Here is a 25,428-nt window from a genome sequence, read left to right on the forward strand (position 1 = left end):
TAAAAGGGTTGTGCGTGAGAGAGTCGGAACGGTAATTTTCTAGCGTTGAATGAGTCCTCATGTGTGTGCTCCTGCCTTAGCATCCTTGTGTGCTTCCCTCCAAATGAACAATTGGGTACTTAGTGGTCTTCAAGCCCAGCACGTAAGGAAAAACTACACCTTAACGCGTGAGTCGGCAAATGCAAACAGAATATCGTTATCGGGGTAAAATAGTTCCTTTCTGGACCCTTTTCAAATCACTCACTGCACCATATCTGTGCCACTATGGTTCTAATTACATTTGACAAGAGGGGTTACATTAATTTTCTTGTACCTGTATTGCATGAGACACATTCCTTCTATCTTGAATGTTATTACAGCAGGTGAGGAGAATTTCTAGTGCACGGTTAATTTTGGAGTCATCAAAGTGACAGCGCTGAGCTTGGGAATCCTTTCAGGCTCATTACCATAGTCTGCTGAATCTATTGACAGGGCCCTGCATGACTGGGCAGACGCTGCTCCGGCCCAGTCGTCAGGCAGAAGCAATGATCGAGGGGTTAACAGATGTCGCTCCGTCTTTGGGGGTCACATCCAATCTATTTCCACTGTCGGGACTCAGTCCGAGCAGAGTATGCACAGCGACGGTTCACGCTGGTTCCGTGGACTTTGGTGAGGAAACAAGAAAATAAACAGCTAAGAGAAATGTGTCCACCTATAAAAAGTTACAAGTTACAAATGCACAAGAAGATTTTTGAATTTCAGACTTTCTTGTCAAGGGTCAGATGCACCTTGATATAACTCCCTTCCCCCTTGCTCCTATAAAAAAATGTAAAAAATTAAATAAATAAATAAAATAAATATGTACAAAAAGATATTTTTCTTGCACAGCTGACTTTCTCAGAAAGAGCCAGTACATAGTGGAGTGTGCAATTATCTGAGCTATTCAAGGAGGAAGTGCACAACAAAAAGGGAATGGGGATGTGGGGGTCATAAGCTGCAGAATACTCCAAACTGCAGTGAAGTAATTTACGCCATATACATGCATGAGCTTGTTAAGAAGAAACCCGATATTTGTGGGGAAACTGATCACTGTTTCAGGTAGACCAGGATGTAAACTGAGTGCAAGTTAAGCAATAAATTAAACACAAAACTGAATTGTTTATGTCTTCTTTTTTTTTCTTTCTTAAGTGGGTGTTATTTAACATGCAAATACGCTCTTGGTCTTGATGAATGGGTGTCAGAACTGAGTATGGTAGCAATTTGTGCCAACTCAACATAGCAATTATCGACAATTCTCTAATAAACTAGACGTAGCATTTCACATCACAACATAATGAAATTGGCTACTTTCCTCACTGGACAGCATCATCATTCCTAGAAAAAAATAGTCTATTAAATACTGTATGTAGAAGCTAGGAAGAAAAATGGTTTAATCCAGAAAGAGGTCAGAGGTCCATTGGAGGTAAGACGGGAACAGAATGAGTCGATTCTGTTTCGTATTAGTTTGCCTCTCAGCATCGGGGATATGGATTATATGCTTCAAACTCTCAGCCTGTTTATGCTGCTCTGCTGCTGCTGTTTGTTTACACAGTGAGGTGAAATTTTCACAGATTGTCACGAAAGGGTGTGTCATTAAACTGTCATTAAATTGTATTTACAGACAGCAGTTTAGACGTAACATCGAGCTATTATATAAAGAATATGCAGCACATTTATATTTGTCAGCAGCAGCATTCTAAGTAAAATTAGGGGATTTAATTAATTTCTACTTTGTCTTGTTTATTCCAAAAGTTAGTGCAAAATCCCCCGTAAAAAAAACCCTTAAAAATAAATAAATAAATAAAATATTCTGCTGTGATTGAACTGTATCGACTTCCCCCTCCTCACCAAAAAAAATCCAAAATACATGTTTCAGCAATCATTAAAATAAAAAAAATGCTCATAGAGAAAATCAATACTTGTCCCTGAAAATCTTGAGCAGACAAAACGCACAACACTACGGGCTGTTCAAACCTCTTTGAATGTTTCTGTGGCTAAATAATTAACGGTTCTTCTGTTGTAATGCTACATATTTTTTTCCTCTGAAACTCCTAGAAATGCTCAAATCCATAACGACTTCGGAGAAACGCGGTCGAACAACAAACACAATCATCCAAGGCCCGACTTGCGTCAGCAATGTGCTGCTAACTGTGCTGATTCAGGTATAAATATTATTTTCCATTCAAAGTCCGACATTATCCCTCAGTTACAGAGCCGAAATCTCTCCCATTTCCAGCAGCTGACATCTGATTGGCATTGCCCGATTCAATACAAATAGCAGTAAATAACAGTGAGCAGATTTCAGGACAGCACTATAATTGCAATTGTTGGCTGAAAGGGGTCAGAATGCTGAACTGTGAATGTAATGCATTGAGATTAGCCCCGCATGCATTTGTGAGTCCTGTTACTGTGATGTTGTTGCTGCCTATGACTGTAACATGGGCTGTAATTTGTAGGTTGTAATGCTGCGTGGGTAGATACTCATTGATAGCATTTGGCACACAGCCTTGCTTGGATGAAGCACTTAGCCAAGCCAGTCAATCTAAATATCACAGCCAGTGCTCTGAGTCAATAGGAGTGTGTTTGTCAGCTGAACATGAGGTATAATAATCAGTCAGTCTTTAGCCATCTAATGAACAGTCATCATAAGATGTTTTTACATAATCCTGCCATCTAAGATTACCTTAGTGCTTGTAAAAGCTCGCTGACGATTTGTGCCTCATTACCTTGGGACATTGGTCATTTCATTTCAAGGGTCTGATTTTCATTAACTGCTCTGCCCCCCTACCCATTAGCAGAATGAAAGCTCGGCTGCGACCATCTGGCTGCCAACTAGACCTCAGGGCTGCTTTATGGCTCCATTGAGCTTCACTAAAGGGAAAGTTGCACTATTAGAGCCTATTCTGCAGCAGGCCAGCGGGAGGACGGGAGAGATGCAAGGACAGTGTCCCATGCTTGGGGGATATAGAGGGGAAGCAGAGATAAATTTAGAAGAAAATGAGAGAGATGTCGGTGCTTAAATAGAGGAGGAAGTGAGAGGCAAACGGAGGCAAAGTCATATAAAACCTGGAAGAAAAGCCGACCAAAGACGGGGAAAAAAAGAAGAAAAGGACAGTCCAAAATGAGCCGGCGTGTAATGACGATGACATGCATGACATTTGTGAAATAAATTGTCTGTTTATTCCCAGCAGTCGAGTCAGAGTGGTGTGACAGAAAAGTGAGACGACTAATGATAACACACTCTGGTTAATTTAAGATGCTGCATGTGTACAGCTCAAAGGACTGCTGTACCTTTTATTGCCTCCACTGCAAAAAAAAGAAAAAAGAAAACAAAATTTATTTTTAGAAGAAATGGTCTTGTTTTTAAAAACAAACAAACAACTGCCCATTATTTATATTATTTTAGCATCTCCAATAAAACTGACCTTGGTTCTCCCCCAGTACCTTTATGATCCCACCCTCAACCCCATCTCTATTCATGCCTTAAAACTGCATTTATTTTGATGCCGTTTTACTGCGTTCTTGCACAGCAGACAGCCGTGAATGCATGTCACCCTCCCGTGCCTTCCTCCGTTGAGGTGACAAAAGAAACTACGCAGAATACCGTCCTGAGGACGAGCATGTGCATGTTGTTTATTTTGACTGCGTAGACTTCTGAACTATTCGTGAATTTTAGCCATTCCTGTTCATGCATGACTCACATGCCCACGTTCTGTTCGTCAAGTCAGAAGTTACTGACTGGATGAACAGAATGTGGGCACACAGCAATTATTTTACTGGCTAAATTAAGCCCTTTGATATAGCAGGCGTAAATTATAATAATAAAATGGCCTAGATAACTAAAGGGGGTGTAATGATAAGCATAGTAGATACTATCTACAAATGCTTTTTGAAAGGTTAGCTGTCATAAGAAGAAAGCATATTTCAACAAGCTTATCTAACTAGTCATTTTAGAATAATCCTCTTTGTCACACTTGGACTGTAAATTAGATTACTGATGAATGAAACCATAGTTTATGGTAATTACTTTGCTAAATAAGAATATGTGATGGCTGGCCTTACTCTGCACTCATTCAAAGTCATGTGGTCTTGTCCCATGTTCAGAATCAGAGGTCAGAAGTCACATAAAAGCAGCTCTTAATGCTCCTATGACTTTGGCATCTTGCTCCAGTTTAGCATCTTCTTACCTGCACACAGACTAAAGTTAAGTTTTCCCAAAGAATTGTTCATTACATTCTTGCTCTGGGTTTTTCCCAACACAATGACAAGTTAAGTAACCCCGATAACCAATTTAGCACCCCACTTTATCCATTAAAAAGTTAAAGTCTCTTGCCAGAAGTAGGTAGGCTGACATCATTGGCAAATACTTACAGCCCCGAGACATAAACTATAGCTGGATAAGAGAGGGGGAAAAAAAGTGACCTAAGGGACTCAGAGCATGGCATAGTTATTTCCAGCACCTGAGGAACGTCTCACCTCAGGGCTTGTCATGCACAGCAGGGTCTAAGCTTTACAGGGAATTGGACTGGAAAAAAAAATCCACTCAGCTCCAGTCTTGACTCCTGTGGGCACAAAAACTAGCCAGGGAAGCGTATGCTGAAATTAGGGTAAGAAAAAGAAAAGCAATGTATTTCAGCAAGTGCAGGGTGGAATACAAGTGTAAACTGACCAGCGAATTGAAGCTCAAGATTCACACAGAAAGCTTCTTCTTCTTTTTTTTTTTAAAGATAGTGTACATGTACCTCTCACTCGCCCTTAAAGCCTGCAGTAATCTGCACTCTATCTTCATTCTTGACTCACCACAGTGTCTTTGGAGGCAGGACATTTACAGAGGTTCTGGGTGTCCAAAACCAAATAGAATGAGTTGCAAATAGCTTTAAAATATGAGTTTAGACGTGCACGTTATCTGCTTTTTATACACAAGTTAGTGAATTTATAGAAGGAAAAAAACAACAAAAACAACAGCAGAAGTCTGAGAATAAGTCAAGTATTATGTCTGGTATAGGCTATCCTAAAAATGCTATCTTTATATATTCTTGTTGAACCTGAACGTGGCTATTGTGATGATTAAAAGGAAGGCTGTTAAAAAGAAAAACATCATCACAAGAAGCTCCAAAGACCGAAAGAACGCACAGAGCTCAGTTATTCCTCTTCCTCCAGCTAACTTTGAGGCTGTTCCATCAGCAGACGCTAGGAGCTGTCCGCGGTGCTGAATCCTCGGCTTCCTTTTTCTCTCCCCCCCCCCTTCCTCTCCATGTGCCGATAGCTCACACAGCCAGCAATCCGCTTACTGAGCGTCCAAATTAAAGAGGGACCTCCGCATTTCACTTGATTATTCTCGACGGTCTTCAGTCGGCGAATTATTGAGGAAGTGCGAGAGCATCCCGCGAGCCTTTGTTTAAAGTCCTCGCCTTGCTTGTTTTTATTCTTTTTTTGTTTTTCCTCCCCTGGAAGTATTCTTCTTCTTAACACAAGGACGTGCTCCGTAGATACGCGAAGAGCGACCTCGACTTTAGTAGACATGTGCGTGAAACAAGGCTGCCAATTTCAGACCCTCTGCACGGTTTTGCTTCTCGCCGCCGCCGTGGCCGAAATCCACGGGCAAGGTAAGAACTTGCGTCTTGGTCCTTTTGTACTTTTCTGGAATTTTAGTTTTTTTCACCCCTCCTTTCCTCTGTCGGCTAAAAAGCGAAGGCAGAGTTTAATGACACCGGGCTCACGATTCTCAGATCTACAAGTGTGATACAAGTGTTAATGTTTCCAGTGACTCGTTATCATTGTTAAGTTTATGACGTACTGTACTACAGCACTGCTGGGGCTAAAAGTTGCGAGAGGATAGTCCTGTTTGTTTTCTCTATTATACACTGTAAACTACCGAAAGAAGGAAATCGAATCTGAATTTAAAGCGAGAGGCAAATTAATGAAACCCAACAGTTGCAAACAAAGCGTGGTGAATTAGAAGTTATGGCGCATCACTGGAGAAATGCGTTTAACAGTCAGTTACATAACAATAGGCTGTCCAGCACAACTTACACAAAATGGCTTTAATTTGTTCTAAAGAGAGACACACACATCCACGTGGCCACATAAATAGCATGGAAACAGCCTCTCTCCCCAGCTCAACCAACCACCACTACCACCACCAGGCAAGAGGAAAACTAAATAAGACAATCAGAAACTAAACACCAATAAATATGAACCTGAACCAATTGATCAATTTTCCAGCGGGATGTTTATTCGGTGGGAGTAAGCAGTCAGGAAGCGACTTGTTTGGGCGCTGAGGTCTGTGTGACAGACGGTGCTCGGTAATAAGACTCTAATCCTTGGGAATTGCTGAAGATTATTGACCAAGCTGTTTGACACAGATGAGTGCTTGTGGGAAGCTGCAACGGATTCATGCACAGTGGCCTTGTCCTAATTATTTCTCTAGTGTGGGCCTGCCCTCTCATCATCTATGCTTTCTGCTGGACACTATCTATGTTTCTGCTTGTCTGCACAGCTTTACTGTCACCCCCCCCCCCCCCCCCCCCCTCTCTCTCTCACACACCCCTCTTTTGTGGAAATGATGTATATCTATTATTGTTCAAGTAACTGGATATGGACAAGAGCCACCACAGAAATAGTGAATGTTAAGTTTGCAACTCACAAAAAACACAAGACGAAAACAAATGCATATGAGTTTATTATAAAAGTAGGATTTCTGGATGTTATTTTGCCATTTTTATCTAATGCGAGCAACATCTAAAGTTCAAACAGATGCCGGCAAATCAAATGCCCCTGTCCATCCTCTTGTGACGAAGCCTTTTATGAAAGGTGCCTGTTTGGTGCTGAAAATGAACACATTCACGAGCAAATAGTGATTACTAAACAATGCAATAACTGCGAGAGTGAATTCATACTGCCTGGGCTGGTTCAGTCATTACATCTCAGCCCTTTGAAAACTGAGCTGCAATTCCACACCAGTGCCTGAAGCAATATTTTACACCATCAACAAAACATCAACTGATTGAATATCTAGTGGGAGAAAGGTGTGCTGTACGGGACAGCACAGACCTTTTTTGATTTTTATATAATAAGAGTTCAAATCCGGATCTTTTCGATACACCTGAAATACATTTAGAGCGTTTAAATCTTGATTAGCATGTGAATAAATACACACTCAGTGGTGGCGCACAGAACAATGCCGCTTTGAAAGATGTGTGAATTTTTGACTGTTTTCGGATTCACGATCGCACAGATCCCAGGCACACACCTGCTCTATTCGCCCGCTGCTCGAAACTCTAGGGAGAGTGAGAAATGCAGGGTGCATTATTTTTAGAGCAAAATAAAATTTAACAGCTTCCATTAGCTGCTGTTGCTTACCCAGCAAATGTTCACACTGTAGTAAACTCTCCAAGGTGGGGCATATCAATTTTTAATTCTTGAAAGTTGCCATTATCAGGAGTTTTGAATGCGTACTCAGTTACAGGAATGATTAACTTGTAGTTTTGAAGAGGTCCCAATCTCTCATTTGTGCTATGACTTGTTATTGTGAACTTGATTAATTTACCTTGCAGGGGGAACACAAAAACAACCATTCATTTTGTTGTCAAGTTTTTTGGAACCGTGCCATTATTTTCTCACCTGAACTGGATTTCTTTTTTTTTTTCCAAGAGAAAAATCAGTCTCAGGTATTTATTAATGAAACACTTTCATTTAATTTATGATTTTTGCTTGACTCTAATGTTTCAGTCAGTAGACGTAAAGATTGTAAAGATTGTAAAGATTGTAAAGATGTATAAAAAACTCTTAATAATAATTACAGTATCAGTCCAATGATATTTGTGCTGGCCTTCGAACAGCACTCAAATCATCCACCTACATATGTTACTTTGCAAAAGAATTACTCAGCCCTTTATTTCGTCACATTAATAAGGGGTGATTTGCAGAGAGAGACAGAGGGAGGAAGGCTAAAATTCAGAACCTCCCAGCTAATAAAAGCACCATTACCTGCAAAAACAACGAGGAAAGACTTCCCGTACAGCCCCTGTATATCTTATGCTGTTAATTAGGCACTTACTTTTAGTTTGTCCTCAAACATCTGCAGGAGTTCTGTGTGTACTCTGCATGGTTTCCTTACACTTACATATACACTTAGAAACCCATGCTTACATTTTCTTCATCTTAAACACAGACAAGCCGACACTGTGTTACGAAAAAGTCTCACTTCATAAATAGACAAGCAGAAAAAAATCTGTGAATCATATTGAATATAATTAAAATGCCATTTATGGGTTGCAATTTAAACATACTTTATAAACTACTGCATATGTGCCGTGAGAACAATACAAGAAGCAGCATTTTTCATCATATTTGTTGTCAAAGGGTAACAAGCCCTATGCAGTGCTCACTTACACTCTCTGCAGGATTTTGATTGCCTTAATACACAAGTCTGCTGGTCTGACTTGGATAGACAACAAGAAGGTAACAGCTTGAACTTTTATTCAGTGACAAATCAAATTTACCCTCCGATCGACAACGCGTTCTAGCGCTGGGTCAAATCTCATTGTAGGCCATGCAAGAAATGCTAGAGGAGTGCACTGCATACAAAGTCTAAGCAGCCAGAGAAAGAAGCCCACATGTGACAACCTCCTTTATCTACATTAAAAAAGCCGGTCTGCTAAATCAAAATATACTAAAAAAGCATATTATATTTCGACTTGTTACAAAGTCATTACCAACAAAAACAAAGCAATAACTGAATTTTTTTCCGGGAGTATTCAAACAAGTATGCCTAATAAGATGCCAGCAGATGTTAAATAGCTCATTGTGCAGTCATTTAGTGTGCAAAGTTTCTGTTGGCCCTGGTGTGAAACTTAAAGTGTTACACAATTTAATGACATTCAGCTGAGCCTATTATCTTTATGCATGCACATTATCCCCGCCTGTTAATAATGATCTGTAGTGATCTGGGAGTTGCAGGAGATGTGTTTTATGTATTCTGAAGTTCATTAAATCAGTGGCGATCTCCTCCTGGCAGACAGAACTCTCATTGACACACCGCTGTTGATTTTAAGAATGTGTGTTGAATTCTGTAAATCTTTGTTGTTTGAAAACGTAATATTAAGTGTCACGAATCCTGTTGGTAAAACAGTTGTAGGCTGATAATAATATTATTCACTTTATGGGAGATTAGATAATGTAAAGCAACACCACTAACATTTACCCTGCTGTAGTCCCTAAAACTGATGTGTGTTATAAATGAAAATGTCTTTATTTGGTCTTAATAATGGATGAGATGCATATTAAAACCACCGCCAGATACCAAAATGTTGGACTCACAGGAAGGATGAAACACGTTTCCGTGCTTATGCTTTTGTGCTGACACCTGTTACCACTACAGCACAATGAAGCGCCTTTCATTTCAAGCAGTTTTTTTTTGTATGCACATTCAACTCGGTGGCAATTCTTCCTGTTTGTCATACTAATGGTACAGGTTACAGAACAAGCTTTCTGTCTTCCATTGTTGTATGTGTTGTTCTCATTCACATATTCACACAGTTTGCCAAGATCACGGTTATAAGGAGGCATAATTCTGCCTTTGGGTAGATTGCTGCTACGAGCGGGAAAAAATCAGAACATCCTATAATTCCAGGGGAGGTAACAGAAATCATTCAACACCTGTTTGTTGGATTGCCAGTTATTAACTTCATCAAGGGCTATTCAGCATCTGTGTGCTGTCATAATTAGTTTAACTTTCCCAAGGCCTGTCAATGGTAAATGAGAGTCATTATGCCAGAATGCCCCTCTTCAAGGCTTGGCGCCTGCTTGCCTGCCTCAGTCCCTCTCTGTGCCTGTCTCAGTCTCTTTCACTGCCTCCTAGGTGGAGCTCACAGCTTGGCTGAATGCGACTCATTTTCAACTCTTCATGTGCAAATGCCTTTCTCGCTCTGTGAGAATGTTCTATGCATCCTAATTTGACTCATTGCCTCATATATTTTCTTCCTCAAAAAGTATGGAGCTTTATTTGTGAAAGGCAAATGGCTATTTTTGGAAGGATTTTTATTTTTTGGGGGGATTTCATCACCGTATTGCTGGGCTTCTTCTCCAACAGCTGGAGACTCATTTATAAAAATGCACTCAGATTTATACTTGTCTTAAGATCATTCCTGGTAGCGTGCTCATGTTTGATTCATGAAAGATGCTGAGCATAAAAAAACACCAAACCAAAAAACATTGGTTAAGCAGGTTTATGAATCGATAAATCTCAATCAACTTAAAGTGACAACAGCTGTCTTGCGATTTTTCCTGATGTAATACCTGCACGAATAAGGGTTTAGTGTGAAACAGCCATAAACCAAAACAGAAAAGCGAACTTCACGGAAGATGAGATTACAGCAATGGCAGAGGTAACGCTAGGTAACACATATTATTCAGTGGATTAAGTCGTGGGGTGACAAACAAAGCATAACACGCGGCTTGAGAGTCTGTCTTTGGTGTAGTGAATGGGTAGAAACACAAAACCGTGACTGATGTCTGTATGAGAATGAAGGACAGATACACAATCGCTTACATGAAGTCTTGACTTCAATGAAAGGGATGAGAGAGAAGTTCATCTGTTTAATTTGTCCTTAAGATCAAAACTGATTGTTAGATTGTTTAATAAATGAGGCCTTTCATATACCATGACTAACACTTCAAATCTAGATGAAAACTGTGTAAATGACTGGACGTGTTTTTAACGGCCCAGCTTCTTGTTACTGTGTGGTTAACACACCTTAGGCCAGGTTCTATTAATACTAAAAAGATTGGATTGGACTAATCTGTTCTAAATCTTAACCTGTGTAAAGCAATACGGTGGCACTAATGTGTTAGCTAAAAAAAACAAATGTTGTCTGCCATACATTCACACTCACGTGTGTGTGTGTGTGTTTTGCTTTAATATTCATCAGCACTCACATACACCAGTTGTCACTTGGCCATTAAACAATTTAGCAACAGAACCAGTGCAGTTTAAGCACTGAGCAAAGCCGCTCTTTAGTCCTGTACAAGGAAATTAGCATTTACACACTAGCATGCTAAAAGAATACAGGCACAGTATTTACCAATTATTATTTATGCAATGCAATTTGATTTATCTTATCTACATTACACAAAAGAATTAGCCCAAATTTAGTTACATGTAAATGTTCCATGTGATTTTGTTACATAAGTACAATGAATATATTAAAATGATTAATTTAATTGCATCTGGTCAAATGAAATGCACAGGATTGGTATAAATTCAGTTAATACCAAACACATTATATTACAGTTTCCATTCTATCTATCTATCTATCTATCTATCTATCTATCTATCTATCTATCTATCTATCTATCTATCTATCTATCTATCTATCTATCTATCTATCTATCTATCTATCTATCTATCTATCTATCTATCTATCTATCTATTATCTATCTATCATCTATCTATTATCTATCTATCTACTAATTGTACATTACTAACCCACTATTTTTCACGCATACAGCATTACAGCTAACAGCAGCTGATTTCATTTCAGCCCCAATCAGATGCAATCTATCTATATGTCTATATTTTAGAGAGAAGACTGGCTTTTTTGCTGATAGCGTTTCACAGTCTGTTTGTTTAATCAGCCTGACAGTTTGGATAGACTTGAAATGGGTTCCTGCATCTAGATAATTATGTGAGAGGTTTTTTTTTTCTTAACACAATCACCTCTTAAGAGATTTCAGGTAACATTTTTACAGTGAAATTGTCAACACGTACCCTCAGCAAAGTAGTAGATGATTTGGGCAGGACCCTGCAGGAAACTGTACGGAGCTAATTTGGGGAAGGGGGATCCATGTCTAATTTATATCAAGTGAATAATAGTGCCCCTGTAGCAAAACTCTAAATGAAGAGATGTCGACCACTTTGTCAAGGCACTACATCGAAGGCTTACTTTGTACCTGTTTTGCCTTTGGCCTTGTGCCTTATCGATTTCGCCAGTTGTACACTGGGGGGTGGGGGTGGGGGGTGGGGTGGATCGGTGGGCGCAATAGCAATAGCAACCACCAGGCCAAGCCTCCTTTCTGCACCTTTTTACGCTCTGCCTGGCTGTGTACACACCTCCCTAATCAGGACTGGCGTGTTTTGCGGCTGCAGTGGGGATGGCTCTCCGAAACGATTAGGCCTGGGGACAGCTCCAGCTCTCTTCCCCTCTTCTCCACGCCAGATCCCATCTAGAAAGCATTTCATCTGTGGCAGTGGAAAGGCTTATGTAGGGTCGGAGAGTGCTGTGTGGAAAGCAGCAGCTAATAGGCTGTGTAATGTGTTTGGGGGAGTAGTTTTAGTATTCACAGTTAGTGCTGACCTCTGGCAGGCTGAGCCACCCCCACAGTAATTTCCTATGAAAAGATGTAATTGAATTCATCAGGATGAGTAAACATATTAGAAGGAGCGGAGAAAGATAACAATGTTGTGGATAGATCCAGGAAGAGGATAGTTGCTCACCAAGTAATTGAAAATAGTCAAAGACAAACACAAGCAAAGAAAGTGTGCAGGACGTTGGGAAAAGTTACTGCATTTACGGTAGGGAATGATTTTGATTGCATTTTTACCTCTCTGTCATTTTAAGCACAAATACTCTCAACTGCCATTATAAGCTCACCCAAGCAGTTTTCCAGTGGAAATTAAATCCGTCAGTTTGAATCGCTGAGTGCTATAAAGTATCGCAGCCATGCATACATTTTAAAAATGTTATATGCGTGGTGACATCTCCAATACAGACAACACGGAGGAAAGGGCCACGTTTTGACTGTAAGCCTTTTGAGATATATTGAAGTCGTGTCCCAGAGGACCTTGTGTATAATTTACAGGTTCTAACATCGACCGGCATCTTCAAGATATCGAACATTTTCGGTCCAAGCTGCTGCTTGGTGGTCAGGCAATTGGCTGTCAGTTATAAGGCAGTCATCTGCCTCTGGTTCTCTCTTGGTGATTGTGGTCGCTCTCATCTGTCAGAGCAGTAAGGCAGTCTTTAAAAAGAATACTCACCCTTAAAAATGGATTACTTAGCAGGGAACAGCCGGTGCTCTGTTAGACCATGTCATTGATTGCTGGACTATACTGTAGCCCTTAGCTGCAAAAGCAGGTTTGTGCATTTCTGACATTAGATGGTGTGTGAAATAGAAGGTTAGTAGCTTCCTAGTGGAAAAAGAAAAGCTTTGCAGACTCAACAATCCCCTTTACAGTGCATTCTGCATTCTGTTGCTTATCATGCATATTTGTGCTTCAGCTGCATTGGCATGGAATTTGGGACAAATGCTTAGTGAATCCCAGAATAATAGCTTTGGGCAATATAGTAAAATTTTCCAACAGCCATTGTGTAACTGTTGATTGCTGATGTATTTACAGAGGTGTGTGCACAGTGCAATCCTGCTAACGCCTCTGTTTGTATTAGCATGGACTGTAGGGCAGGTTGTTAGTTCATAAATTTGTTGAACATGGGAATGGAGACTTTCATACTACTGCTTCACTTACCACAGGAGCCCAGTTCTACATGGCACTGCACTGGCTAGTCATTTACCAATCATATACATCAGTGTTTCTGTATAAACTTCAACTTATAGTCAACACAACAATAGAAGATACATGTTTTATTTTTAGAAATTGTGACCTACAAATTAAATTTGCAAGCTCATGAAACAGTAAATCCTTCAGCTTGTTTAGTTCAGGGATCCAAAAACAAAATAAAGGCAAGGCAAGGCAAGGCAAGTTTATTTGTATAGCACAATTCAACAACAAGGTGATTCAAAGTGCTTTACAGAGACATTAGAAACAAGAACAAATAAAAAGCATGATTTAAAATTGAATAAAACAAGCAAATAAACTAACTAACTAACTAATTAACAAACAAACAAACAAACAAACAAACAACAGTATATAAAATCAAAACAGATAAAATCAGAACAGTAGATAAAATCAGTAGTTAAATGTAAGTTTTGAAATTTAAGCTTAAAGTGTGGATTTGGTGCTTTATTCAAATGCAGCTGAGAACAGGTGAGTCTTCAACCTGGATTTAAATAAACTGAGTGTTTCAGCTGATCTGAGGCTTTCTGGGAGTTTGTTCCAGATATAAGGAGCATAAAAGCTGAATGCAGCTTCTCCGTGTCTGGTTCTGACTCTGGGAACTGATAAAAGACCGGATCCAGATGACCTGAGGGATCTGGATGGTTCATACTGGGTCAGGAGGTCACTGATGTATTTTGGTCCTAAACCATTCAGAGCTTTATAGGCCAGCATCAGAACTTTAAAGTCTATCCTCTGACGGACAGGCAGCCAGTGTAAGGACCTCAGAGCTGGACTGATGTGGTCCACTTTTTTGGTCTTAGTGAGGACTCGAGCAGCAGAGTTCTGAATGAGCTGTAGTTGTCTGACTGATTTTTTAGGTAGACCTGTAAAGATGCTGTTACAGTAATCAAGCCTACTAAAGATGAATGCATGGACTAGTTTTTCCAGGTCCTGTTGAGACATCAGATCTTTTATCCTTGATATATTCTTGAGGTGATAGTAAGCTGACTTTGTTATTGTCTTAATGTGTTTTTCTAAGTTTAGGTCTGCATCCATCACTACACCCAAATTTCTCGCCTGGTTTGTGGTTTTTAGATGTATAGATTGAAGTTCTCTGGTGACCTGTAATCGTTTTTCTTTGGCGCCAAAGACTATTACCTCAGTTTTGTTTTTGTTTAGCTGGAGAAAATTGTGGCACAACCAGTCATTGATTTCCTCAATGCATTTACCAAGAGCCTGTACAGAGCCTCGGTCTCCTGGTGACATTGTGATATATATTTGTGTGTCATCTGCATAGCTGTGATAGTTTATTTTGTTGTTGTTTATAATCTGTGCCAGTGGGAGCATGTAGATGTTAAACAGAAGGGGTCCCAAGATGGAACCTTGGGGAACTCCACATGTGATACTTGTCTGCTCAGATGTGAAGTTACCTATTGATACAAAGTATTTCCTGTTTTCTACGTATGTTTTGAACCAGTTTAGTACAGTTGCTGAAAGACCTGTCCAGTTCTCCAGTCGTTTGAGTAATATGTTGTGGTCAACTGTATCAAATGCTGCACTGAGATCCAGTAAAACTAGGACTGACATTTTTCCACTGTCTGTATTCAGACATATGTCATTAAACACTTTGGTCAGAGCGGTTTCAGTGCTGTGGTTCTGTCTAAAACCTGACTGGAAGGCATCGTAGCAATTATTCTGTTTTAAGAAGTAACTGAGCTGTTGAGAAACTGCTTTTTCAATGATCTTACTTAAAAACGGGAGATTTGAGATCGGCCTGTAGTTGTTCATTTGTGTCTTGTCAAGATTGTCCTTTTTCAGTATAGGTTTGATTACAGCAGTTTTTAGTGATTCTGGAAACACACCTGATAATAAAGAAAAGTTGACGATCTGTAACAGGTCTGACTCTAAAGTCTTTGAGACCTTTTTGAAAAAACTTGTTGGCAGGACATCTAAACAGCAGGAGGAGGAGTTCAGTTGACCTAAGATGTCCTCCAGGTCTTTGCTGTTAATAGGTTGAAACTGTTTCATGGTGTTTAAACAGTTTTTTGGTGGACACAGTACATATCCTGGATCTGCTGTTGATGTACCAATTGCTTGTCTAATTTTTTGGATTTTTTCAGTGAAGAATTTGGCAAAATCATTGCAGGCCATGGTCGAATGAAGTTCAGCTGCCACTGACACAGGGGGGTTTGTTAGCCTGTCAACTGTAGAAAATAAGACCCGAGCATTATGGCTGTTTTTAGTGATGATGTCAGAGAAGTAGGACCTCCTTGCACTCCTCAGTTGTAAATTATAATTGTGAAGTTTCTCTTTATAAATGTCATAATGAACCTGGAGGTTTGTTTTTCTCCATCTGCGCTCAGCTTTCCTACACTCTCTTTTTTCATTTTTCACCAGTGTGGAGTTTCTCCATGGAGACTTTTTCCTTCCAGAGATAACCTTCACCTTAATGGGAGCAATAGTGTCCATTACATTTAACATGTTAGCATTAAATAAATAGATAAATACAATAAAAACAAATTGTACCTGCATGTTAGAATTACCACAGTGGCAATGTTACCATGCTAAATGCACACTGAGTGACTATTTTCACATCTCATTTCTTTTTTGTTAATCAGATTTTTTCTCCAAAGACATGAAATAATGAGTGTCCCATGTTATGTCTTTAAGTATTAAGCCTCAGATAATGTCCAGGCTACATGACTTCTCTGAAGTACCTGTTACATTTGTTTTTGTAAAAGAATGGGAAGTAGAATTCACCGCATTTGATTTGTTGGAGATTTCTCGGCTCAAATGGCATTAAGATGTCATTTCCCTCCATTCAACTGCTCGCGGTTCTGTTTTCGTTTTTTTGGCATGTTGATTTAGTGAATCCATTGTGTTTGCATTGAAATAGAAGTGTATTTAGAGGGATATGTCTATGTACATATTGTCATTGTTAAGTTAAGCCGTTTGCCTTCTAAATGTGGATTCCCTGATGCCCTATAAGGCCTGTGCTTTCATGCGATGTGAATCTTAAATTATTTAAATCCCTTAAACATAATTTATACCCTAATAAAATCTAACTCAGGCATAAAACTAATACCTGTAATCAGTTTTTAAACAAATGATGACTCCTTTTATCCAATTTTAAATGACGCTGATTGAAAAAAATTACCTCTGTGCCTTTTTTTATGCTTTCTTAGTATATTTGTTTAGTAGTTTTCTTTTTCTCTTTTGTAGTTTTTCTTCTGTGAATTTATCTTTATTTAATTTTTCATTTTGCATTAAGATGAAAAATTCCCTTTTGACTTGTCATTTGACCTAGACGTTTTTAACATAACCTAGTATCTTGGAGTGGAGTGTGTATTCAGTCCATGAGGCCTTGTCGTGTATTTTGAAAGATTAAATCTGAATTATTAAGGCAAAGAGAGACAGAAAGGGAAATCTAACAGTAGGCGATCAGCATTGCAATGACCAGACAAGACCTCACACATAGTGTATACACATAAAACCCAAAGTGCTCAAGGTCTGGCTGGGTGGGAATAAGCCAAATATTTTTATATCAGTTTTTGCAGTGCGCTCCCTTGTGATACAGTGTTAACAGCATTCCTTTTATGAGAACAGCTGTAAATTAACTGTAATCCAGATAACATCACATTTTCTGTCATGCTCTCATATAATAAAAACATAAAAGAAAAATCACCTGCTTCAAAAGATCCCATTGTGGAAGTGAGCTATTGAAATATACTGCAAAACAGTATTATCAGCCCAACCATGCTTGTAATGTAAATGTCATATGTATAACTATAGTTTGAATATTGCTACAATCAGATTGTTATGTCTTTTTACTTACTATCTCGATTTCTTAGCTCCTCTGGGAGCTTAGTGTGCTTGCCAGCCTTTTGGCTACAGGAAAATGAAAAAAATAAATAAAATTAATATAATGTGTATGAGTTTAACAAGTAGAATTTCTGCAAATGCAAATACTTTCAGTGACTTAACATTGCTTTATTGCAATCCTGTTCATACATGATTCTGCATCAGGCCTAGATGCTGACTGCTTTGTTGAATCAAACTTGCAACATGCAGACAGCAAGGCAGAGACTGAGGAAGAGAACTTCATATGCCAGGAACTTCGCAGAAAAATTTTAAACAAAAAAAAATTCTAGAAAACAGAGAAAGCACGGGCAGTAAACATGTAACAACGGGAATCAAACAGGCAGACACACAGCTGAAAAACAGATAAGGGAAGCAGGAAAAATAAGAAGATGCAGCTGGAGACACAAGCAGCAGGTCAAAAAAGCCAGTTAGGGGATGAGTCACAGGTGCTCAGGTTAGTGGAACAGTGTGGACACCAGGGGCTGAACGCTGAGTGCTTTATAAAGCTGACAAAAAGAATCTGTATGCACATTTTTTTTATTTGCCCTTGTGAATGCACACAGTTTTTGTACACTGAGTACATTGTGGACAGGTTTATTAACTGAAGACATTTTGACATGTGTAAAAATAGTTATTGATGTGCAGATTCCTTTTGTGCACTCTGACTCACTCGGGCAGTTGAAAAGACTAGAAAAGGAATATAATTCTGAATAGTGAGATCTTTTCTGATGTTTTGATGCGCTGAATACTCTTTCATGTGCCACACGATGCACTTATTTGTCTACTATGCTGACAGGTTAGCCTTTGACTGCAGTTGTGCTAGCTAAAGCAGTTTGCAACATGTCAAACCTCTGATCATTCATCATGGTTGATACAATGAAGAAAATGTAACATGGTTGAAAACTTTAGCTGAAATGCCTGCTGAATGAGTCAAATGTTAGTTCCACTGCATCAGTCTAAAGTCATACCAGTTAATTATGAATATGTGGAGGGTCTACATTTATATGTCTACGTGTCTATATGACTACATACAACATTTCTCTACAGGGGAGAACGACTTTGAACTTCTTGACTTCCTTCTTGCTCAGCATCTTCCCAAAGTGCAATTAAAGGATTGAAAGATCCTCCATGATGGCATACAGGGAATCATGGGAGGAGAGAGGAAGCATAAGTTTGCATAATGAAAAGCACCCTATGGGTGAATCTTTTTGCTGCACCGGGGCAAGCACATAATGAGCTGTTACATATCTCAGATTCTCTGAATAAATACTCTTGGGCAGAATCTGGAAAGGGAAACAAAGCAGGGTTCATATTTTAAAAAACCTTCTAGTACAAAGAGTTGCCTCTGGTGAGAATATTCTTAGAATTTTGACCTTTTCGAAGAATTCCCCTTAAGGTTGAGGTCGTCTTAAAGATAAAAGTTAATCACAAAGCATCTTAGTCCTGTAGAGAACTCCAAAGGTGAGACTATTGGAATTAGGAGTTGGCAGGAAGCCTTAGGAGACACTTAACAGCTTTTAATGCAATGGAGAAAATGCCAGAAAGACAAAGGATGAATGTTCTCTAAATATGAAATAATAGCAAGTAAATGAAATGCTCCAGATTAGTACCTAGAGGAATGTTTGTGGTCACTCTCAAAGATCTAGTCCAAATCTCTGATATGAAGCTACTTTGGGTTTTTCCCTTGCTACAAGGGGATGCCACAGCAAGTAGCTCCACATGTTTGAAAAAAAATTACCATGCCTGACTGGAATTGAACCAGCAACCTTTCACTTGTCAAAGTTCTGTATTAGCCACTCCACCACTGACAACACTTCCATAGCTGTCAAACAACCTTCCAAAATGATTAATACACATACATTGTGCCTGCCCCCATTTAAGTAGACGAGCTCTTGGCTGACCTTCTCTCTTGAATATCAACATCAGCAGCATAGAATTCAGTGAAGCCTGTTTTGCAGAAACAAAAATACCAAGATGCTTATCTGCAAGCAGCCTCGAAGAAGGGAAAGAAAATCCTCACACGGGGTATTTTTTTGAGTAACTATCCACGCTGCTACCAGCCACTCTCGCATAGCTCGCCGTTTCTATAGCTCTATTTTACATGGAATGTGCTTCCATAGCCACATATTTTTCACCATGACAAAAGGAGCAAAAAGGGAATTTGCAACACGCGAGTGCAACTCTTGAAGTAATCACTGGTTTAGACTCTCCAGTGCATACTGTCTTTCTCATTCTCTGTTTTTGTTCTTTTCTTTTTTCTCTTTTTGCATAGGTAGCTCTGCTTTTTTTTTTTTTTTGCTGACATTGAACTCATATATAGTGTAGCATAAAAGTCATATATTTCAATGTGAAGACTAGAACATCTTCAAAGAACAAAGCTGTTACAGCGTATCCTTTGCTTTCACACTAAGGATCGGGCCTTAGCTCCCCTGAGGTATAGCTGGTAATAAACAATTTGACAAGGAGGGCGCAAAACTGGGAGCAGAGTTACAAAGACATGGAGGAAAAATAAGGCAGAGTAATGGGAGATCCCCAACATCTATTTTCTTATATCAAATTTCGGATATCCCAGCTATTATTTGGCAATAGGGTTGGGGTAAGCAATAACAAAGACCGTGTTGAATTAGCAACGGGCAACATAACTAAAAGCTGAAAATGTCATTTCGTGCATGTACACAGCAGCAGGGCAGTTGGTAAATAGCCTTTCAATGTCAGCGGCCATTCCAGCTCGTAGGTGACATGTTTGCATTGAGCTGAATTTGTTGTTTACCCCTGTCATAGTTTCGCTTGGCGAGTAGACAAACCCAGAGGTTCTAGAAGGTTTTAGTAAAGCTGGAAAAAAAAAAATCTCATCACAAAAGTGCACCACTTGGCTCCAGTGCAATTACCCTCTGTAAATGAAGCTCAGTCTGTCCTGTGAGAAGCTTACCCTCTGTGCAGGCGGTTTGCACATACATTGTGTCAACAAAGTAGCACAGGCCTCTGTTTGGAAGGTGTGAGGCTGTTTACCTTTGTTGCTGTGTGGATTGATGAGGTAGCTCAGGCAGAGGCAGGGACATGATGTGAATAGTTGGTGTATTACTGTGGAAAGAGGTGTTTCCCCTCAGAGGCGGCTAACTGAGTTTGACAAAGCTGTTTCTGCTGAGAGGCTGTAGGGACGCTCCCTGGCTCTGGTCCAGGGACCTGATACCTAAAACTCTGTGTAGATTCCAGATGAAAACCGTGTGTACGCATAGAGGCAGAAATGGGCAAAAGTATTCTATTCGTGTGATTTATTAAGCCGTGCGTGTGTTTGGTCCTCTTATAAATCTCAGTAATCTGGAAATAGTACGCACGTGCACTAGCCTGGTTTCCATTCCCACAATAGATAGATGTGGATGCTCCTTGAATTAGTCATTTGTATGTAATAAATGCCATTTGCACCACATGCTATTAGACATGGTGCTGAAAACAACAGCAAAAAAGAAGAAGTGTGATTTCAGCAAATTGGAGACACTTGTGAAGTGGTGGTGGTGTTTTATCTGGTGGTTTTGAAATCACAAGCAGAACAAAAACTCAGGACAGGAAATAAAAGGCTTTAGCTTTGGAAGTTAAGGGCAAAGCTTTGAAATAAAAAAAGTTCAGCCCAATTATTTAAAATACAGATTCTGAATGAAAAATTGCAGATATTAATATGGGATTGTGAGTGCGTGTGACTATATGTGTGAAAACAAGCAAACAAAATATATATTAAATGCAAGATCTGTGAAATTGCCTGTTTCAAGTTAAATTCTGTCTTGCTTTGCTTTTCCAATTCCACTTTAACAGGCTTGCCTTGCTTAAAAATATTTGTGTAAGAATGGTCTGAATTTTGTGTGAGATATGTACATTTGTACTGAGCTTTCTCCCTTCACAAATATCAGTTTATATCTGCCACAGTTTCTGTGCAGGATGTTCATACACACAGCCTCAGGAGCTCTCTCTCTCTTTAAGTATTACACGTTAGTCTAGAGACGATGTGATGCCTTACTAGCACGACGAATGTGGAATAATGATCTAATGGTTTGAGATCTGGGTTTTCTTTGTGTGTGTTTGTATTTTTAGGTTTTGGGAACAACTCTAGAAAGGTCTGCTTTTGAATAATAATCCACAATGTAACTGGAATATCAACCCTGGAACAAAAGCGAGATTGCTTCATTCCTTTTAGTCCATGCCTGTTTTTACTTGGTCACATCGATTTTTACTTCTTTTCGTGTGCAGCGGATTCCTTTTAAATCGGTCTTTCTTGTTAGATTATTGATTTATTCTGCTTTTGGTGATTTGGGATTGCCTGATGGTATTTGGATGGCATATAGCCATCCCTGTGGCCTTTATAGGGGACAAACCACAGTGGTTTCTGCACAGCTTTGACTGCCAGAAAAATTGGATTAAACGTCTGCTGTGATTTTGGAGTCATTTTATTCTGCTTCTTTTCCTTTCATTGTCTGTATGTGAGCTATGTCTCAGCATCCCTTGCCATTTCTGAGTGTGCTCTGTGCAACCTACCACCCTGTTGTTTTAACCTTCGAAACTCTTAACAAAGTTAACCACAGGCTTGACTTGAATGCACTCAACTGTAAAAGAAAGAGAAAGGTTACCCCTTAAACCACTGGGACTGATGAATGAGCATTTCCTACTACAGTCAGTTCAAATTCTAATAAAAAGAAATATACAGACTAATTGAGAGTCAAATTCGAGTTAAAACATAGGGATTTCAGGGATTAGATGGTTAATAGACACAAAATTAATGTCACTTTATATTGTAAAGTAAAGACTTTAGAGAGAACCCCAACAATCAGACAACCTGCTCTGAGCAAGAATTTGGCAATGGTGGGAAGGAAAACTCCCTTTTAAACCTCCAGCAGAACCAGAAACAGGGAAGGGCAGTCATCTACCGTGACCAGTTTGTGGGTGGGGTTGAGGGGAGGGAGACAGAATAAAGACTCACTGTGGAACAGAGCCAGAGATGAATAATAACCAATAATTAACTAATAATTAAATGTAAGGCTGATTTTCTTTCCTTTTTGATAAAGGAAAGAAAGACAAATGGTACCAAATATTATTTATTGGGTACTTTGGGTAGTTAACACATATTGGATGTTGTTTAACAGAGTGTTTCAGATGTTTCACTGACTTAAAAAAATGTTCTATAATGGCTTGTTGGAATGTTGAGGTTAAGATGTGTTAAATTTATCTTTGGTTGACATTTCACTCCTTTTAAAACATGCTGCATACACGGTTCAGTGAGGAGTGAGGAACCAGACGCAGGACACTGCAGGCAGTGTGCACAAAACCAAAGGCACCCTTTACAAGTTTTTCAATAAAGGTTACAAAAATAAGCCCGATAAAAGTAGGGAAGTGGTGGGAGCAGAGTCCAAATGAACAAGTACAACAAAAGGCAACAACAAATCCTGTGGTTAACACATCACACGCTGAGATAAACACAGACGAACCGAGGGCGCCGCATGGACTATAAATACACCAAACAAAGGAGGGAAGACAGGAAGTACTGACATTTGAGCTTTCAAAATACTACAGGAAACAAAACAACAAATAAAACAAAACACTGTTAACTCACTGGTGAGTGCAGCTTTCACACGCTTACTGTTTCAGTGTCATAATTTGTCTTTTTTCTTTCAAACACAACAACAAGGAAAAAGAAACACCATTACGTTACGCGTAACGTAACACTGTGTGTTTAACAGCTAAAACGGCAACGCATAGACAAACTATTTCAAAACACGAAATGTTTCTGTGGACAAAAAAAGAGAAAACACCCTTTTACCTTCTAAATAAACAAACACATTTTGAAATAGTCTATTTTCCTTTCCCTCGCAAAAATCTATTATGAGCAAAACGATCTGTGTGTCTTTACGGTTTGCTTTGAAGAAGCTAAAACAAAACTTATTGACCAAGCCACACACTGGCAGACAAAGCAGGTGTCATATTCAACCCTTTCATTGACTCATGAATGGATTCTCAGAAAAGAAGTGTTTTAATAGATCCTCGGGGGTGGGGGGAGAAAAAAAAAACCTAACCCAAAACACCAATCTGGCTGTTTCCATGGTGATATGAGTGTGGATTGTTAGCTTGCAGAAAGTAATTGCTGGAAGAAACTTTAGTTGAAATAAAGCGGATGCAAACAATAGTAAAAACATTAAGGAGCCCTCATCCTTTAATTAAAACATCTCATCAAAGCCGAAAAAGAAGTAGGCAGAGTAAAAAACATAATAACACGGCATATAAAAAGTATGGAACGATTGCTGGAGCAGAGTGGCATAAAAGGTTGTAACAAAACAAAAAAAAGGGTCAGTGCGTGCACACAGCAGACAGCTCTGCCATTACGCAAATGGATCTGGAAAGGCACTTCAGTATGTTTGCTCTTTGTCTCAGGCCGTCTGAGGATTTGGTGAGCTTGAAGACAAACAGCCCCTTGATCTGAAAGCTCAGAATCATGGAGAAGATACATCAAAGCCCGCTCCTTCTCTCTGAGACGCTTCCGTTAGAGTCAGGAAGATTGAGGGAAGGAAGGAGAGATAAAGGAGGAGGAGAACAGAGGGCAAAGTTTGTGTGTGTGTGTGTGTGTGTGTGTGTGCGCGCGCGCCTGTGTATGCAGTGTGTGTAATTAGGGTGTTTTTTTTCTGGTAAATGCGTAGGGTTGGAGATAGATCTGCTCAGAAAAGCAGCAGAAGTAAATCCCCCTATGTGGGTCTCGCATCCCCTCAGTCACACAGGCTTCACGGCCCCCTGTCAGACGCTGCGAGACAACATGAGGTCTGCTAAATGATGTGCGCAAATTAGAACTTGAAAATGATGCATCTGCTTCTTAAGTCAAGAAAGAAAAAAATAAAAATTGTGTAACGATTTCACCCGTTGCTAATATGAGTACGACAGCCACATTTGACTCACTTACATTAAAGTTTGAGAATTTCAACTTTGGAGGTTTTTCTGGCTTCATCAGCCAAATCAATAGCTGCAGCACATTTTGGAGAGCGTTGAAGAAAAGAAAATATTATCTCACATTAAGTTTATATTTTATAAAGCGTTTAGACCCTCGCAGGTTCTTGGCTATGCTTGGCATTCAGTTAATGATTAAGCAGAAAGCTGTCCTTCTGGCCTTTATTTGAAACACTTCCTGTGAGAGAAGCTTCTTAAATTAATTATGTTTGCCTAATGAATAATTAAGCCGGGGGAAAGATAATTTGGTGTTATGCAGTGAGCCAGGCCATTGTGCGTGTAGAGGAACCGGTGCTCTGTGTGCCGGGCTGATTTCACATTGGGAGTGTGAAATGAGAATTAGCAAACAATTTGCCTCCTGTTTCATCCTTCACCATGACTAAAACATCACTGCTGATTATGTCTTGACAAGTGTCAATACGGCACGCCTGTTTGTTAACTGTACCAGACACAGGTTGTTTACATGGCTCCATTGTTGTGCGTCTCAATCGGATCCTGCCGCTGATTCACAGTTGGAATGAAGGCAGACAAATACCACCGAGCCAGATTGTACAGTCGCATAAGTTGAGGCAATGTTTTAATGGCAGCAGACATAAATGGTCGTTAATAGCATCTTTTCTGTTGAGGGAAGACACAGATGATGATAGAGATTAAGCCAACAGAGAAGGCATTTAATTATCTAAGTCGTGCCAATTGTTACAGCTGAATAAAACATGGGTGAAGGGTTCTAAGATAGCACACAATCCTACAAGGCAGTAAGGTTTATAATGAGTTTTTCTCTCAAGACCCTAGTGTTGTTCCACATAATACATTTATGAGAGAAAATTTCATGACATTGTTTTTGGATTTTACTGACTTTTTACACACATTTTCTTCCACCTTTCTCTTGCAAAAATATAACACAATCTGTCAGCTGAAAGCAGCCTTCTTGAGGTTGTTTAATACTTTTGTAACACATTTCTAACTTTCACAGCTCATTTTTTGATAACATATCAAATCAAGCAGAAGGAGAAATTGGA

The 25,428-nt window shown here is 39.5% G+C and overlaps 1 protein-coding gene across 2 annotated transcripts in view; it reads left to right on the forward strand.

Annotated features, from left to right (window-relative positions):
- Positions 1 to 5,254: 5,254 nt before the first annotated feature.
- Positions 5,255 to 25,428, forward strand: part of LOC113030167 (seizure protein 6 homolog) — a 94,768-nt gene continuing 74,594 nt past the window's right edge. For both annotated transcript variants that reach the window (XM_026181338.1, XM_026181339.1), the window contains exon 1: positions 5,255 to 5,624. In XM_026181338.1, coding sequence (XP_026037123.1) covers positions 5,540 to 5,624 — 85 coding nt within the window. In that variant the 5' untranslated portion in view covers positions 5,255 to 5,539. The remainder of the gene's footprint in view (positions 5,625 to 25,428) is intronic.

This window comes from Astatotilapia calliptera, chromosome 10 (assembly GCF_900246225.1).
Source record: "Astatotilapia calliptera chromosome 10, fAstCal1.2, whole genome shotgun sequence".
In the NCBI taxonomy this organism is placed as follows: Eukaryota; Metazoa; Chordata; class Actinopteri; order Cichliformes; family Cichlidae; genus Astatotilapia; species Astatotilapia calliptera.